The 18,714-nt window shown below is 40.5% G+C and overlaps 1 protein-coding gene across 3 annotated transcripts in view; it reads right to left on the reverse strand.

Annotated features, from left to right (window-relative positions):
* Window positions 1-7,151: 7,151 nt before the first annotated feature.
* SMAD1 (SMAD family member 1) overlaps window positions 7,152-18,714 on the reverse strand; it is a 47,573-nt gene continuing 36,010 nt past the window's right edge. For all 3 annotated transcript variants that reach the window (XM_071753733.1, XM_071753731.1, XM_071753732.1), the window contains 4 exons: window positions 17,229-17,345; window positions 13,245-13,466; window positions 10,924-11,180; window positions 7,152-9,061 (listed from right to left, as the gene is read on the reverse strand). In XM_071753733.1, coding sequence (XP_071609834.1) covers window positions 8,918-9,061; window positions 10,924-11,180; window positions 13,245-13,466; window positions 17,229-17,345 — 740 coding nt within the window. In that variant the 3' untranslated portion in view covers window positions 7,152-8,917. The remainder of the gene's footprint in view (window positions 9,062-10,923; window positions 11,181-13,244; window positions 13,467-17,228; window positions 17,346-18,714) is intronic.

Here is an 18,714-nt window from a genome sequence, read left to right on the forward strand (position 1 = left end):
AAATCTGAGTACCTTCTCTTGGTACCACGTTAACTTGTACTCTGCTTTCTTTCATTAACCTGCACTTTCACTACACTCACAAAGACTTCTCTAAAAGATCAGAGGAAGAAAATTTTTGGAAAGATGGAGCAGACTACAAGGAATGAGAGAGAGGAACTTCACTAAGCGTGTGCTCGTTCTGCATTGGAAAAACCCAAACCAGATTCAAAATATAATCCACAGGTTATCCATGTGAAAATAAGGAATTTGAGGCTGCCTAATTATCATGTATGTGTAAAGAGGATCTCAGTCTATTGTTACATTATACAGTATTATTTTTGAGGAAATTATGCCACACTAGCTAGCACTTAAAAGTACATGTATTCCATCTCTGACAACTACATCTTATAATAATGCATGCTGCCTCTCTGGGTTTTACTACTTATTGTAATCAGAAACTTCAGGTGATAGGAGGATTCTAGTGCTGCAGGTCCAGCCCAATTTCTGCATAAAAGTCTCCACCCATGCAGGCTTTCACCTACAACTCCTCTATGTAAAATATTTGTGTCTTGGACCAAGTTTAGAGAAAGCCTTACATGTGTAAGGCACCATCTGGCACGCAGCATGTGGAAGCCAGTTACAAGCATGGTTTCCAAACTTGTATGGCACTGCAAGGTTCCCACGTGGAGATGACTAACACTGATTTGGATGAGGCTTTCAGCTACACAGTCTCCTACACAGGCTGTTTCCTGTTCATGTGACGGGCATATCACAATTTTTAGACATGCCATATACAGTTGTAGAAATAATGGATTTTGACCAGGCTTCTTGTATACACCACCTGTGTGCAGCCACAGTGATTTTCATCACCAGGAGACACACCAATGTTTTACAGAACACAAGGGGTGACCAGAGCATGGAGAAAAACCACTGCTACTCTGCAAACACTTCCACCCACCTTCCTAATGAAGGAAAAACAGTGCAAGAGCATGCAGGTAACTGAAACAACACTGAAAATAACCACCACACCAGATCCCTCATGCTGCAATTAGGTGATCTCCTCCTCCTCTTCTACTCCAATGCAATGCTCACATGCAAGACAGCCTCCATGCATGGTCAGCTGTCAAGTTCCACAGCTGACCAATAGATCTGAAATTGTTCCACAGAATGGCACAGCCATGCCCCAGACACCCACCCACAGCTGCTGGCACATAAGGGAAGGTTCTCCTCAAGGTACTTCCTCTTGTACCAGTAAGAAATCCTGGCTGTGAATGCACTCCCTTGGTATGTCCTCAGCCAGCCACTCTTCCTGTACCTGCTCTTCACCAGCTCAGCTCCTGGCTACATCAGGGTCAGCATTTCTGCTCCTCTCTGACAAGGCAGTTGCCAATGCAGGGATGACTTAAGTGTCTTAGGGTGACTGGGGCAGAGCAAGGAGAGGAATCAGTCTAAGAATAGTTATCAGTTGCCTTCATCTCCCTAACTGGTTATGCTTATCACAGACTATATCCTTGTTCAGTTAAGTGAAGGGGGGTGGGGGGGAATATCAGAGGCCACTACACTCAAACTACCTCTGAAAGAAGATCAGAAAATCTATTGTTGTTTTGTAGCCATAACTCTAACAGCCCAGTGTATGGAAAAAATAAATACAAATAAAATTCGTGTTCAGTGAACTCTCCCTGGCCACTATACACAGATCTTTTCTACCTTGTTTTTGTAGATGAGTCACAATAGAGTTTAATTTGGGTTTATATCGTGCTAACAGATCCCATGAGCCAGAAAGGGTGGCCCCTTACTAAGAAGTATGGTCTGCTGAACCACGCTTCTTAAACTTGAGGTTCCCACATCAAGGTAACTGCTTAACTTGCCACATGTGCCCACACCAACATCAACATACCCTGGTGCTTTTCTAGGGACCATTTTGAGTATGAGCAATTTCTAGAAAGCTTAATGTTTTAGCATTTTGATTATAAAAATGCAAATAGCTGTTTTCTATACAAGCTCATGGAATACAAACTAAGCCCTATTACTATACCTGTTCCAATTTGCTCCTGTGGGGCAATCACAGGAACACTTAAGGCAATTGCTGAAAGACCAAGAGCAATAGAGTGGGTCAGAAAACCATGGGCATGACCACAATGCCCAGAATGTATTACAAATTAGTGCCAAATCAATCATTTCCAGTAGGGGTACAAAGAAATCCCACACCATATTAAAATTATCCTATGAAAGAATATTTACTAAGCTACTCTTCTGGCACAAGATGAAAATCCAACTCCTGGAACTGAGAGTCTTCAGAGCATGAAGATCAAGGTAGCTTCTTTCTGTATTGCTTCAGAGAGCAGCATGGACCAAATCCAACAGACACAGGGATCAAGCTGTTTTTGAGAGGTTTTTAAAGTTTGTTTGGAGTCAAACCATTGCCTGATTCATGTCCAAAATGAAGCCATGCTTGGATCCAGTTTTTAAATAGTGCTGCTGCCAACACAACAGCCTAAGGTGATGTTGACTTGAGGAGACTGGTCTACAAGCTTGAAGAAATATCTGATGGGACAGCATCCATCTTCCAGTTTCCATATACATATCAGAAAACGCTCAGGACCAGTCCTGAAAACATCAACAACAGAAGTGAAGGGCTTAGAGATGAGACAGTCCCTGCTGTCCTGCCAAGAGCTAAGTGCTCTGGGAAAATAGTCAGTCTTGCTGCAGCACTACAAACATCTAATCTCACTCTCATGCTTCTACTCAGTTTGACTCAGTAATCTAAAGGACCAGAAAACCAAGAATTTGGAAGTCATTGCATAAAGAGTAAGGGAAGGGGAAGTTAGGCAGGCACATCATTTTTCTTCATTTAAATAATGTTTTTACATGTTACAGAAATACTGGGGAAAGAAAGAAGCTGCAACAGGAAAATCAGAGTATTCTTTACAAAGGTAAACTGTGCTGCTCCCTCCCCAGATAGTGTAAGTGACCAAACTCTGAGCAAGGAGAGCTTGTATGGCATATGCAGAGTCCCCTCTGTAAAGTGAGCTATAATTGTATTCCACTGACTACGATACAGAGTTGTGAGTGGCAGGTTTTTATCACTGCTATGACAAATCTTAAATTCTGTCTACATTGTGAGGCACAAGAAGGTGCTCACTGCTTCAACACTTACCCACAGCACCCTCCTCTGAGCTCTATGGATTTAAAGTCTCAGATGAACTGGCAGGGCCATGAAGGGATAGTACAAATTTTTCAACTCATCCCTTAGCAGCAGGATGAAAATGGGAAATTAGAAACCAATTCTTAAGATAATGGAAGGAATCTTGCAGCCATTAGAACAAAAATTCTTACATTCATCAAAGGTGATTGAATCAAATTCTAGACTTTTGGGCTGTTTGTAAAATTTGGGGGGGGTGTTTCATCTTTTCATGACTTCAGCCACACAGGACAAGTTAACATACTCTGGGAATCCACATGCCATTTTTTAACCATAAAGTATTTATCAGATTCCAGTAAAAACTGTACCCCCATCTAGTCCATTCATTGCAATAGACCTGCTCATCTGTGTACCCACCTCAAGCCCAGGGGATGCTTACATTATAATTCTTGCTGAAGCTGATTTTCTGTTTACAACAAGCTTAATCAGGAGACTGTCTTCTCCATTGCAACTGCTTCATGAAAACTCATTCACCACATCCCATCAGACACAGCCCTGAAGAGGTCACCAGCTCACACAGCTGGGACAAATGAACAGGAGCCACCTCAGCTAAACCCAGTGCAAGTGGGAAATCAGAGCTCCCCACCTGAGCAGCTCACAGCAGCTGAATGCACAGACAACCCCCTGGCAGTTTGCTGCACCAGACAGGGACCTGTGAGGGAACAGCAACAGGCACAGCACCTCAGGAGGAGGGCAGCCCCTGCGAACAAGGACCACTTCAGCCAGACTCCAGCAGGCCCTGCCAATGAGAGCCAGGGCCCAGCTACACAGCTTCATTTGTTCCACAGAGGTTACCCCTCTGAGCAAGTCACCCAAGACTAGCAGAGATTACAAGAACTTTGTTCTACAAAGTGCCTAAGTTATTTAGTTATGGCTATTATAAATAGAATAAGTAAGTTATTTATTCTGCAGCCTGCTGGGAGAAAGAGGTGATGAGATCAAGCACAGGGCCTTCTTGTGAAGCTGAAGGCAGCAGTCAGGGAACACAACTGCTAAACACAAAGTCTGAGCACCCTGTCTGACAATTCCAAGTGACATACTAGTGTAGAGAGGAGAGAAGGGAATCAAAGTAACTCTGAACACCTTTAAAAAAACAATCCTAAAGGAAAAAAAGTGAAATCCATCAGCATGAACCCGTCTCACTTCACCTTCCTCTTCCAAAAGGTTTGAGAAAGCTGGGCTTGAAAAAGTGGTGCCTGCAAAGCATGTCTATCTTTATGGGTGGCTTCCAGTGCCTACAGCAACCCATAATTCTTTACCTGCCCTTGGCAAGCAAACTATAGAGTTTTTTGTCTGACCGGAACAAACAGTTGTCGAGCAGGTATGAGGAAAGAGTCACACAAAAACCTGTTTGCAAAGAGCTTAAAAAAACCCAAGGAAAGTCACCAAGAATATACAAGTCGGAGAGGGCAGCTTAGGTAACCAAGAGAGGAAATCCCCAAAAGGGATACCATGACAAGCCTATCTTTCCTCTTTGAGCTGCTCAAGTCAAGGACAGAAGGGAACTGAATAAAATAAGAGCCACTTCCACATCTCTCCTGCATGGAACTACAAACATATTTGAAGAAAATTAATTGTGAGACAATGAATATAAAAAATATATTGCTCCACCATGACTGGTGATGATGATGGTAGAGTTATGTTGTGTATTTAGGCACGCATCCAGAAAAAGGTGACTGCCAGTACATAGTTGTGAATCATGAATCTCAAGAGCAGAGTAACAGACTACAGTGTGCTGAGGAGAACAAACCAGCAGCAATTAGCAGAGACCATCAAAAGGCAGCTAACTTCAACATGTTGATCCAAGGTTTAAACTGTGCCAAAACAAAAGAAAAATCAAGGAGATAGGCACTCCCAGCTGTACAGACAGTGCTGTATGGTTCTGATATCTTTTGCATTGATTACTGTCTCCAAACAACAAGAGTCAAGACTACTGCATTCTTTGAGGCTAGGAAACAGTTTTGAGGCAAGCTTGAGGCAGTGAAAACTCAGCAACAGCAGCAAGAAAAGCAATTTAGTAAGGGAACAGCTTTATCAAACTACATGGCAATACCCAGTTAGTGAGCATTAGAAATGCCAATGATCCTGACACAAGTTATGTTAAAACATTAATTATTTCTCCCTAGATTCCTAAAACCACACAAGTAACTGTAACTATCTCTCTTAGCTTTCATCAAGTCTTTTAAAGTTTCACCAGAGACTTTTGGGTGGTCAAAAAGTCACCTCCACCCAGAGGAAAATTTAATTCCAACACTCAGAAGTCAAAGCACAGATTTCAAAATATTTGGCTCCATGGAAGTATTGGTCTCCACATCTACTGCTCACTGCTCTTTCTCAGTTCTTTTTCCAAAACAGTTAACAATACCTTGTTCAGTTTCTCCTTGCTGGGACTGCCTGGCTTTTCATCTTGAAGTAATGTCTTCTATGTTGAACTCTTGTTGAGAAGATCAGACCCAGGGAAGTACAGGGAAATAAAACTAAGTAGGCAGCAGGGACTCACCTTGGTACAGCATTGACAGTGCAGGCTCTCTCCAAGTTTCTAGCTCTCATAATTCTCTGTTTTGTGAGAGGTCAGCAAGAAACTCTTTTCCTTCTGTCTTTTCCTGTGCTTTTCCTAGCTTTCTGGCTCCAACTGTCCAAAATGGTGCAAATCAGAAAACTTCTCCAAAAGCCTTCACAAGAGCCTCAGGCTAGCAGCTGCCTTCTCCAAAGAAACTTCTGTCCTACCTCCTATTTTTCAGGCTGCTTGTCTCAGGGGCCACTCGATCCACTCATCTTATTTAACAAAGAGCAGCAGGGACACTTTGTGCCATCAGGTGAAGGTATGCTTTTTCCTTACAGCTAATATCTCCTTACCACAAGCAAAAAGCTGGATAAGAAATAAAGAAAATATTATGTGTATTGTACTTCAATAGTATCAACAGCACAGAAATTTCACAACAGAAAGAACTTACAGAAACTGGGACTCTGCACATGTATTACTACTAAAAGTTTCTGAGACATTGCTCATATTTTCTAATTTTGATCCCTGTTTAGGAAAAACAGAGAAGCATTACAGCCCAAAACATACAAGACATTAACATGCAAAAGCAGTCACAACATAGAACTCTCTTTTCTTGCTCCAACACTATTTTGAAGTTTGCCAAAACTTGCTCAAGATCATCCAAACGTGAAAACATCCAACTAGAAACACGCTTTAAGACTTGCATGATGGATGGCTACAGCACTGATTAAAAAAAAAAGTCCTTTTTTGCATTCCAGCAAAAAAGGAAGGAAATTGGTTGGGAACAACTGGGAGTTAACATAGCAGGGGCTGAAGATGGAAAAAAACAGAGACAGTGACTGAACACCAAACAGCACTGCTTCTCTTTTTGGTGATCTTTACATTGTATTTTATTTTTAAGATTTACATTTGTGCTGTGATTGCTTCTTTATAAATGTAAAACTGAATTTAAAAAAAAAACATCTCTTTGGAACTTACAAAAAGTCATTGACCATGTTCTCCTACATGGGAAATTTGAACATTATGGATTTTTTTTTTCCCTCTCAGCAGGGGAAGGGGTTAGTTTTAGAAATGCATACTAAAACAAGCAATGCAACTAACTTAACAAAAAACAAGGAATTGATTAATTCTCCAAAAAGGGCTATGACTCACCACAGCAACATACACAGCACACATCTCACTGAACACACATTCATGTCTGCTCTCACTAGTGCTGCCTGGGCTGCACAGCCAGGCACAGGTGCTGGGTCTCCATCTTCAGAGTTACTGCATCCATTCTAATTTTGCCTTGTTAAGAAATCTTTCTCCTAGAGTACTCACCTCCTGCACCAAGTTTACCAGAGTTACTAAGCTGTACTCATCATAAATGTCTAAGTTCAGCATATCTTCATTTCTAGTTGTTTCTCCTCAAATATCACATCTTTATCTGATTTGTTAAGAGTCTACTAAGAAGTGGACAAGACAAAGTTTTAATCAAATGTAAGCAGTAACAACAGGTTTTATTCAAAACTTCCAGTAAAGATGACCCACTAGTTTTGGAATAAAGGTACTTAAAGTAGTACAGCTTACGTGAATATAAAAGATCAAAGAGAAGAAAATAAACCAAGCAGTAAAAAAAAAAATTAAAAATATATATTTCTTTTAAAGTTTGAAATAGACCCAACACAGGGATTTTGAATTTCTCCAAACAATAAACAGTTACTAGGTTTGGCAAAACAAGATTCTCTTACAAAATTAAAAGCCTACTTCTGTTACATAAACTGTATAAAACTGCTCAATAGTTAGAGAGCACTCTGTACAATTTTGTCTTGAAATACACAGAGCTGCAGCCTTCAAACTGCAGGAATTAGTAATTTTTTCCTTGTCACAGTTTGAGTATGAGGACCTAAAGAAGGAGGGCACTCAGACTCTGAGAGGGGTGGCACACAGAGGGGTCTATTCCCTCCCAGGTCCTGCCCACACTCTATCAAGGTCAGGAGCCCAACAGCCTCTTCTCTCTTTTGCCCACTTCTTGCTTCACTGCTGTTCCCTGTGCTCCCCTACCCCCAGCTCACCACCTGCTCTTCAGAACCCACATCCAGTGGATTCTGGAGCCCCCTCCTGAGCTGGCCCTGCCCCAAGGGGCACACAGGCACCTGTCCCTGCCAGCATCCAGACTGGGTTGTATACGAATTTGTATTTTTGTTCTTTATCCCTTATGTTATTGCCTTTCTCCTGTGCTAGTAAATCTGTTAACATTTTTTTTAAAATTTCCAACTTCAAGTCTCTAGTCTTTATTACCCTTTTATCTTCCCTTTGAGAGAGGGTAATAGAGAATAATTCTGTCCTTTGGTTTTTGGTCCGCCCAAACTGCTAAGCTGTGACATTCCTCTTCATGGGTAAAAGAATTAACCAGCTGTGCAATTGCTTTTGGGGAAAACAAAGAGGCAAAAAGTCAGAATTAACAAGATGAAGCCACTATAAAATGAAATGCACAGCAAAACTCAGACCTCAGTTTTAACTAACAAGCTATGTTTACAATATATTCTACATTTCAGTTGTCATTTTCCCTTCCCGCTCCCACCTCCCCCCATTCAAATATTCCTAATTCCTTTATAGTCTAAATCTAATTAATTTCTAAACTTTCAAATACATCATACATACATTTAGCAAAAAACATACCTAACATTCTTACAGCAGTATGGTCAGGACACATATTCAAAGATTATTACACAGTTAATGGGATATTTTTTTTTCTTTTCAAGAGAATAGGAAGCATCAACTTAGACAAATAGTTTTAAAATGTACTGCAGAGAGCCTGCAAAAAGCAGATTTCAGCAGCATCAGTTCCTAGCCCCAGAGGACACAGGAAGAAAGGGCGAGCACTGAATACAAGGAAGAAAGGGAATCTCAGAGTGCCAGCTACAGGAAGATCCTTTGGGAACTCGGTCGGACAGATTGTGGTTTCAGCACAGTCACCCCCGTTGCACTAACCCCTGAAAATTAACTTTGCAATTGTATGTTACAATGTAAACTAAAATTCTTGATACCAACAGCATGTCAAAGGGTTTGTTGGTTTGGGGTTTTTTTTCTGAATCCAACGGTTGGTCACAAAAGTCAAGTGTTTTCATGGCTCTTATTCAGCTGTTGCAAAGTTCAGGGGGAAAATAACACAAATGTGTGTGTCTGACTCATACGTCCTTCAAGTACATGCAAGGCTCAATTGTTTCCAAAATGCAGGAGCTTGGGACCTTTTAAGACACTGAAGAAATAGGATTATGAGGAGAGCCCATCTGAGTAAGTACTTTATCCAGCCACTGAAGAGGACCATGAAGATGTATCTCAATCCAGCATGGAGTGCTTGTTACATCTTGGCGATGGTACTCAGCTCCCCAACCCTGGAAACAAAATCATAAGTGGGGAAACAAAACAAGACAATCACCTTATTTTATCAAATCAAATATGTGAGAACATAATTCCATCCTCTTCTTACCAAAATATTCTAGCTTTCAACAAGCATCAGCAGGGTAGCATAACACCTTTGATGCACTGACTATTACCACATTTAAACAAAAACATATGAAGTATAAGAAAAAAAAAATTCAATTTGGAGGAAGTGTCTTTCCAAGATCTCTTAATCTCTTGGAATGGACATATTTAAATTCTTAAAGGAATAACTTCTGACAGTGCAAAATTTCCCTATACCTCACTGACCCTCTGAAGGAGGAGTTAACCAACTCATCTCTGCCACGACCAAAACCAGAACAAACTGGGGTGAAATGCTGCCAAACAGATCAACAAATTCAAAAATGAGGACACAGGCTGGTATTATGGAGGTAGGGGTGAGGCATCTGTCTGACAAGAACGAAAGCATCAGTCACAGGATGGACAGGATACAAGGAGCAATAAGTCAGAAACATTCCTCTTTGGAGGAAGAGGAGATGGTCATTCCCTAGCAGGCTACTTCTCATGGTAAGGCAAGACAGGTTTTGTTTCAGCTCATACCTGATTCCATTACAGTAATTACCAAAAATATAAGCAGATACTTTAAAAGGATTCAAAATAACTTTTCAAGTGAACCATTTTTGAAGCAGGTTTGGAGACAAGACTATGATAGCCACAGGTAGTTTACTCTGCTCCAAATTAAACCCTAATGAAGGGATTACTCCTAACACAGGTGACAGCAGCCCTAAACACTGTGCAGTCAACATCCAATAGGCAGGAGGCTCTGTGCAATCTTTTGGGTATCTCTGCTCCATAGGATGCAGCACTATAAACAACCTATGTCATTTTAGGTACCCCTGTCCTAACACATCTGAAAGTATCTATCAGGCACAGCACTTCAGCATGTTACCATCTTCATTCTAGGTTCATAGATGTGAGCAGCTCTTTCCCATCAGTACCTATTCTGATACAGCCACCTCACAAATCTTGACCTTGCATGCCCTCCCTCTCCCCTAGAGTAGAAAGGTATGTATATTATTCTAAATAATTCCTGCAGCTTCTAATTTGGGAGCTGCTGGTAAAGGCAGATTTAGCGGATTATGCTATTTACACTCCTCACAACTGCTCTAATGATTTACACTGCAGTCCCAGCTCAGCACTCCAAAAATACCACCCAGAACAGGAGCATGAAGTTCAGCTGGGCCTCCTACAGAGCAGGAGATGGAGTGGACTGTAACAAGAGGCATAAAAAGGGGAAAAAGCTAGCACTACATAATAAACTGGGGGCTTTTCTACTTTTAGGCCAAGTTATCAAAGAATTTATTCTTTTACTTGTACTGTATCTTTCCATATTCTACATAACTAAAAAGATGAGCCCCATAATGCCAGAGTAACTATGCAAAGAATTCTTCACATACTCTATCTATACATGAATCAAATAGAAAAATTGATTCAATTTTTCTTTATTGAATTCAATTCAACTTTAACAGTAAAAATTTACCAGAGGCAATTCAATGAAAGGACACTAATTCACAGACATGATGGAAATGCTTCACAAGCCACCACAGGAAGACTTACAGGAAGAAACACCTTCTGCAAGTCACCTCAAGTATGTGTGTCAGATAGATTTTTGTCCATAAAGACAACTTCACTCCATTAAGATCTGTCTTGCACTTAATAAACATTATTCCACACTTAAAATGCAACAGCTATTAACTGGTCAGTGGAGGGAAGCACTGGATCATTCAAGATCACCACATTAAGAAAAAATATTTTATTTGCCTCACAAAATAATCTCAAGCAAATTTTCACATACCTTTACAAAACTCATACGGAGAGTGCACATCTTAGTAAGCTCATACACTGTCTCAAAGCCATGGTTCACTGACTGAGCCAAAAGCTGAGCAAACTCTTGATTATTGAAAATCTTCAAACTGCAGCCACTGGGGATTTTGCAGACTGTGGTGGGATGGAACCCGTGATGGTAGTTGCAGTTCCGACTTTGCACAAAAATGCTGCTGTCACTGAGACATTCAGCATACACCTCCCCACCAACATAATAGAGATGAACACCTGGGAGGAGAAAGAGGACATTAGGAGGTTAGATGAATTCACATCTCTATCTATTTTTCACCCTGTCTCCACAGAAATGCTTCATTTTGAAGAGATAAACATTAAGTGTGTATCACACTATCATTCATCCACCTTCAATCTTGATTTTTGTTTTTCTGTTTTATCAGTAGGTGACTTGAAAGAAGAGTGTGTAAATATATGTATATAGGTTTATATATAGATATAAAAGTATAATCCGTAATTCTGGCATTTTGATTGATGCAGCACATTGGTTGGCTTGACCACTGGAACTTCTTCACATTATATTTATGTAAAACAAAAACTGGGAATGCCAGAGGAGAGAGCAGGGACCCATTGCATAATTTGTAGATACTAAAGCAGCCTCAAGCTGGGTTTCTGTGGAGAAGTCCCAAAAGTTGTTTTGAGTAGCATGAGGTCTTTTCAGAGTACTTTAATTCCAGAAAGCTGGAAAAAGAAAATGGCTCTTATATTCCTTATATTCCTCAGAGGAATCTGAAGGTACACACCATTCTTACAGTCCCCTCTTCTACTGTCTGCTCCCTCACCTGCCACTGATGGCAGCAAACCCCCCCCAAGAGCAACATACAGGGAACCTCTGTGGAGCTTTGCTGTCAGTAGGATTCAATTCTAAGGTTCTGATAAAGCAAGAAAATTTGCCTTTTGTGCTAAAAAATGGATTATTTGCTGTCTAAACCTTTCATTTCCCACAGTGTAATGAACCAGAGAAGTGAACGCACAGAATTTAAAAAATGAAGTCCAATCAGAAAGCTTGGACTCTGGTCTGTCATGTAAGATTTTGCAGCTGCCTGTGTGTGTACCTGTGTGGGTACACATATACACTCCCACCCCATCTGCAAAAACATCTACAGCTGTGTCTTCCAACTTTGGGATTTACCCCTCCTCTCTCAACAGCAAACAGTTCTAAACTGCAAATGTTGCTGTACACATTGACTTATTCAACAACATCCTTTGTCTCTTCTAAATTCTGCTTTGGTACACATGCAGTTAAGTGCATCAGCAGAACTCAGCTTGCAGCTGGGTTACTTTTAACAGAAAAATAAACCAGGTGTTAAATAAATATCCTGATACTTGGTAAGAGGGATGGGGAGGAAAAGGAGAAATATTAGGACTTGAGTGAGTAGCACAGCACAAGTGTGTTGTACTGCTGAGAGCTACACAAGTCCTCATGGAGAGAAAAGTTCTCCACACTCAGGGCTCAGACTTGAAGACCTGACAGCTCTCTTCAGTTTCAAGTCTTTCCTTCTCTAAGAAGGAAGAAGATACCTCATAAATCAGCACTTATACACTCCACTGCTTGGGCATGCTGAATCCTCCAAAGTCTCAGAAAATTTAGTTTACTGGTAATGTAAATGCCTAAAAAATCTGCCTGGCAGAAATACTTATTACAGGAGGCAATGCCATCTTTGCCTTCATAGCAAAATCATACGCATTATAGGCAAGTTCTCAGGAAAAAGGACTGGTTTAAGTCATACATAAAACAAAAGGTAGCTGTTCTCTTTTTCAGGACAGTGTTTCAGCCACAGACGAGAAGCACAAAATCCCCCTGGAAAGAATCACCAGCCTATGAAAAATGCATTTGGAAGAAGTCTTAGCAGGTTGTCTGTCTAAATACATGGTAGGCCAGCTAATCTCTGTTGGAACTAAGGCTAGGTAAAAAATTGGTGCCAAGAACTATTATCTGGATTTTCATATAAACCAATAATCAAAATAAATCAAGACATTTCATTAGATAAACTGCCTTAGGCTCTCATTCTAATTAAGATCATGATAGCCTCCCAGCAATTAAAAACTGGTTAAGGGTAAAAGCTTCCTGTAATTACACATCAGGTAAGAAGAACACTTTGCTTTTAAGACCTAGCCAGAAAATTATGTATTAAACAACATAAGCATCTATCCCATGCAACATGCAAGACCAGCCTGCTTTCAGGGCAAGTGGCCTAGGCTGTCATGTCTAGAGGAAACACTTTCCCCCAGAAAAAAAAAATCCCAAAACCAGACAAGATGCAGAGATCCCAAACTCACCTTTGCCAATGTGCCGCCTGGTGTTCTCAATGGTGGAGTTGCGGTTCACATTGGAGAGCAGCCCCAGGCAAAATCTGTTCTTGTTGTTGGAAGGATCAGTGAAGCCATCCACCAGGACACTCGTGGAAGAAGCATGGAATGCCTCTCCAACACGATTATTCAGCTCGTAGTAGACAATGGAGCACCAATGCTTTGGCTCTTCATAAGCAACTGCTTGAACATCTGTAAAGCAGCAACAGGAACACCACATTCTAATAGCACTGGGATACAGGCTTGAGATGTAAAGATTCATAAACCTGCTGATTTTGACTGAAGATCACTGACCAATGAGCCAGATACAAGCAACTGGAGTTAAATGAAGGCTCTTCTATCTTCAGTTATTTTTGAACTTTCTGTAGCTACAGACATACAACAGGATAATTTCATCTCAGGAGTCACTTGCACAAGACTCACAAGAGACAAAGGTTGGCACAAGATATCAACAGAAAGAACAGTGCAGGAAGCTCCTGGGAACATACCAAGTAGTGCCCCAACATTCCTGCCACATTTTCTACAGCACACTATGGTGCAGGCCCAGATAGCAGAGAAACACTGCAACTGTACAGTTCAGCTTCCTTTTCAACTTAGCAAATTAATTTCTGCTTCAACTACTTTTACTTGGCTACCAAATTACAAGTCACTTCTGTGCTTACTGAAAAGTTGTGTAGTGACAGGGAGAAACAATACCACACAACTGCACATGAGACCATTTGTAACCTTGGGCACCAAGTTGTATAGCAAGGTAGCTTAACTATACAACAGAAACAGCAGATCAATCTTTCAGCAATCAGGGCATGCACACATTTTTTTTGTGGGCTTCCTGGGGAAAGGGTAGAAGGCTTAAAAAACTAAGAGAGACATTTGTCTGCAGAACATGCATGAAGCACATCTTCAGTATGAATAGATACTGCTCAGGAATGGAAGCTGAACATGGACATAATGTGTAGGATCCTAACAATTACTGCACAGATGAAATGGAGGAAGATCTTATTTAATGAGATCCTTCTATCCATCAAGTGCTACCAAATGCAAAATCTGCAACTGTTCATCACCAAAAGAATTACTGGCTGAGTAATAGCAAGGATTTCTCAGAATGTGGTTTTCCAGACTCTGCTAACAAGAAGCTGCTCACTGAATCTGGGAATTGTGCAGAATGCCAACAGGATATTCCTGGCTCATGACTTCTACCCATCAAGCTCTAAAAACACAAGTAAGTCTTGAGGTAACACACGTGACTGCATGAGGAATATTTTCTCCAGATGATACTGAAGGTCATTGCCAGCAAGAGTTTCCCAGTGGGTGTCCAACAACAGCACAGGCTTCTTCAGATACCTCCACCCAGTCTGCATTATTTCAGGTGCCAAATACAACTACAAGTTATTAAAATGCCCCCAAATAAAAGGAGGCTAGAGAAGGGATGTGGTCACTTGATGTGGTTTCTTTTAAATGAGGGAGACCATTTCACTGCTAAGCCCAGCACAGCTGGACTCACTGTTAAGATACCAACTCTTCAGATTAAAGCTCAAACTGTGCTAAAATGAAAATCAGACTGGTACTATGGCAAAACTTGCTTCTCTGGCTAGAGTCTTCCTTCTTCCAGCCCAAAGTCTTTACTGAAATCAGACAACTAGGACCCATGTTCATGTTTTCCTGTGTTCATAGATCAAACTGTTACGAATTTTTCCAACACACGCAAAACAAACACCAAAAAATCCTCCCCAAACCAGCACTACAGCTACAAAAATGTTGCAAGTAATCAAAAGAAGGGTATCACATCCTACATCACTTCTGAGCACACCGTCTATTGCTGACCTATAACTTGCTTAAAACACTGGTAAAAAGGAGCTGATCTTTCCTGACACCCTAGCACTTCCTATGCTTTCACATCACTGTATATTTTAAAAAAATTTTAAAATCAGACATTAATTATTAGTAAGAGGTTCCTTTAATTGCAATGAAGAGTCCAGCAATTATCAAAGTTGCAGCTTTGCCTTGGTTCTCAAAGTCAGGAAGAAATCTTGCCAGCTGGCCATTCTTACAGAATGAATCATATCTCTCTCACACAGATTTCATAGTAACTTCCTTACATTTGCTTTAAGTCATGCAGAGCAGGTGCACTCGGTCTCTCTATTCCCAGCATGGGCCAACAATGGAAATTACCCAGCTTCATTGACAGGATGCAGCTTGTTAAATCAAATCTCTTAAGACTAACAAATAACCATGAAGAGTATATGCTTCTAAAAGTTTGCAACAAAAATGCAGCCCAAGTTCACAGTAAAAAGTCTTTTTTTACAACCTGCAGCAGGTTTTTTTTTAAGTAGTCCAGTTACAACATATATAATATATATATAAAAACAACAAACACATGAAGGAGCATACAAGTAAAGTTTATGGGGGGGTTTTTTGTTGTTTTTTTTAAATGAAGGGACAGAGATGAAAATCCATTGTACTAAACTACTAGGACAAAAATGGTACTAACATATTAGTACACAGAATTTTAATTTTGAAATGGATGAATGCTAGAAAGCAAGATGAAAATGTAAACCCATTTCTCATCAACCCATTTCTCATCAACTCTCATGTAATAGAGGAACTCTACAGTATCTGTGTAATTTTTGAGAGGGACAAACATGTAGAAGTCTGGAGTTAGGCAGAAACATCAACAAACGTACTCTGGGCCAGCAAGGACTAGACATATGCACAGAGGGTACTGGATTGGCAAAAAGTCAAAATGCTACACATAGGGTTTATCACATGCAAAACTCACTGCACACAGAGAGTAAACAGGTTAGCACAAAAACTATCAAAATTGTTCTAAACAGGCAAATACACTTCCTGAAACCAGGCATCAAGATTAGCAACAAAACAAGTAAAAAAAAAAAAATGAACAACAGTTAAATTGTTCATATGCTTGTTATCTTGATAATCATTCTGGCACAGCATCCAGCTTGCTGCTCTTTCTTGGCATGGGCCACAACTGTGTAATCTTACATGTTTTCTAAAGAGACTATTTCTCACAATGTGATGAAGGCACTAAATCCTTTACTCAGCAGTCTCGGCTGGCTGCAAAGCCTTGAAAAAGCAACATGTAAAAAGATGCCTGTGTCACAGCCCATAAAGCAAGAGGGCCTTTTTTTAATACAGATTTTGAAGTTTGTAGCAATGCCACACCTCAGGCAACTGCTATAACTGCATGACTCAAAGATGGAACAAAAATGGGGGGGAGAGTGTAAGATAAGCCCAAATTAAAAAAGAAAAAATTCAAATGCCATTATGACCTGGGGAAGGGCAAATTATTAAAAACAGAGTATACTCTTTTAAGGACTGAAGTTAAGCATTCAGGACAAAAACATAATAAGACAGTCTTATGAAAGGTACTATCTCAGAAGAATAAAAGATATTCCAGCTGCCCATTGATATAACTGACAGTATTGGCATCCATCCTCTGATCAAGTCTTTGCTTGAAGAACTACATTTGACTGTATCCTACTGCTATCCACAATTCAGTAGGCTGAATATAGCATTATTGCATTGTTCCAATAAATCAATGTAATATAAAGAGTCTTTTCTTTGCATGTGTGCATCACATGCAGAAATGTGCACCTACTCCTGTTCAGTGATTAGTGGAAGTTCCAGATACAAAACAATAAATTACTTTGGTAGTTGAATTCATTGGGAGTAAGAAAGCAATAAAACACATACATTTTACATTTTAAAGTCATGCAATGCTTTCTTTTGCTAAATACATATTTACATTCATGTATTTTTTATCTCCAAATTTACTATTTCATTCCCTTTAATGACAGAACAACAGCCATTATGTGGCTGTTTATTTTGCTTCATAAACAGGATACATCCAAAATGGAAATCCAACTATTAAAAGTAGGTTCTGAATTTTCTTTACTCTTAAGAACCAAAGCAGAAGATTAGAAGGAAGTATTTTACCTCCTCTGTGTATGTCTGGGGGGATTGCAGGTGCCATCATGTTGGTATCCATTGGCTGGGAGGTATCATGTGTCATCTGATCTTCCGGAGGCAGGTAAGCAGGAGGGGGAGTATCAGCTAAACACAGAAAAGGCAGAGATACATCAGTCCTTTCCTCTCTTTAACATATATATACATACCCACACAAACAGATTTAGCCTGGAAATGCTTCCAGCCTGACTCAGCTATAAACTTCCACCCACCAGAAATCTGAGAAAGCAATCATAGACTTTGAATCAGAAAAGCAAAGAATTACTGTGCATATCAAGCACAACTGCAACAAAAACAAGTCACTTCCCCCTCATCAAGCCACATAAGAAAGCTCAGCTATGTTCCCAGCCCACATTTTTTGCAAGTTAGAAGTGACATAGACATCAAGGCACAAAGAGGTCTCGGCACCAGGCCAGAAGTAGGTACTGACTATGGCAGATGTCAACAGGAATTGGAGCAGAAAGCACTCAGTTATTACATTTCTGTTTCAAATGTAATTCTATCACTATGCAAACAACCCAGATACATCCAGGATCTTCCCTGGATTGGGAACAGTAAACAGTGTTCAGGAACCCCAATTCTACAGAAGTAGCTTTTTGGGTGTGGAGTTTATGTCTCAGTGTCTCTTACTGGCTGGGCTACCCCGCTGAGGACGTAACCAGCAGCACAAAACCAGCCCATGCACAATGACCAATCTGACTAACACAGTGCTTTCAGACCCATTTTGAAGTGACCCAGCCAAGTACTCACATTGTCCTTCAGCTGCCTACCTCACTTCTCAAAAAGCTCCCTATAATGGGTTCTTTAGAAGCTGCAGGAAGTTGCTAATGTCACCATTTCCCAGTCTAGCAGAGGACCTTCTCCTCCACATCAACTGGACAAAGATACATGTGAAAAAGAGAAACCTTTGCCTGGTGCCTGCAAGCTTCCATTGCAAAAGTTGAGATTAGATTACCCCTGGACTCTCTCTGGTGAACATGCCTGTTGCTCATCTCACATTTATTTCCATTACTGAGAGCACAGACTGGAAACTACCACAGCAATAACCACAGGGCCCTCCACATTAGCACCAAGAAAAGGCAGGAGGAACATACCACTGCTTTGTAAGGTTTGTTTTTTTTGTGGGGTGGTTGTATTTTTGTGGGGTTTTGTTGTTGCTTTGGTTTGTGGTTTTTGTTTTTTTAAGAAAACAGCTGGTGATAAAATCTATTAAATGTTCAGCAGATATTCTGTTGAGAGCTTTACATCCAATGCTGGCAGGTACCTTGTTAATTCCCATACTTCAATACCCTCAACTGGACGAGCAAGGAGCACTGAAAGACAGAGCTGACAACAGGACTGCATTAAAAACTGCTGGAGCTGAAGTCTCATGTTTTAGTAAGCCTTAGATGTTCATGTGTGTACAAACACATCAGTGATTCACAGATAGGAAAACAAGATTGTAAGGCCACAGGCA

Source organism: Heliangelus exortis, chromosome 10 (genome assembly GCF_036169615.1).
Source record: "Heliangelus exortis chromosome 10, bHelExo1.hap1, whole genome shotgun sequence".
Taxonomy (NCBI): Eukaryota; Metazoa; Chordata; class Aves; order Apodiformes; family Trochilidae; genus Heliangelus; species Heliangelus exortis.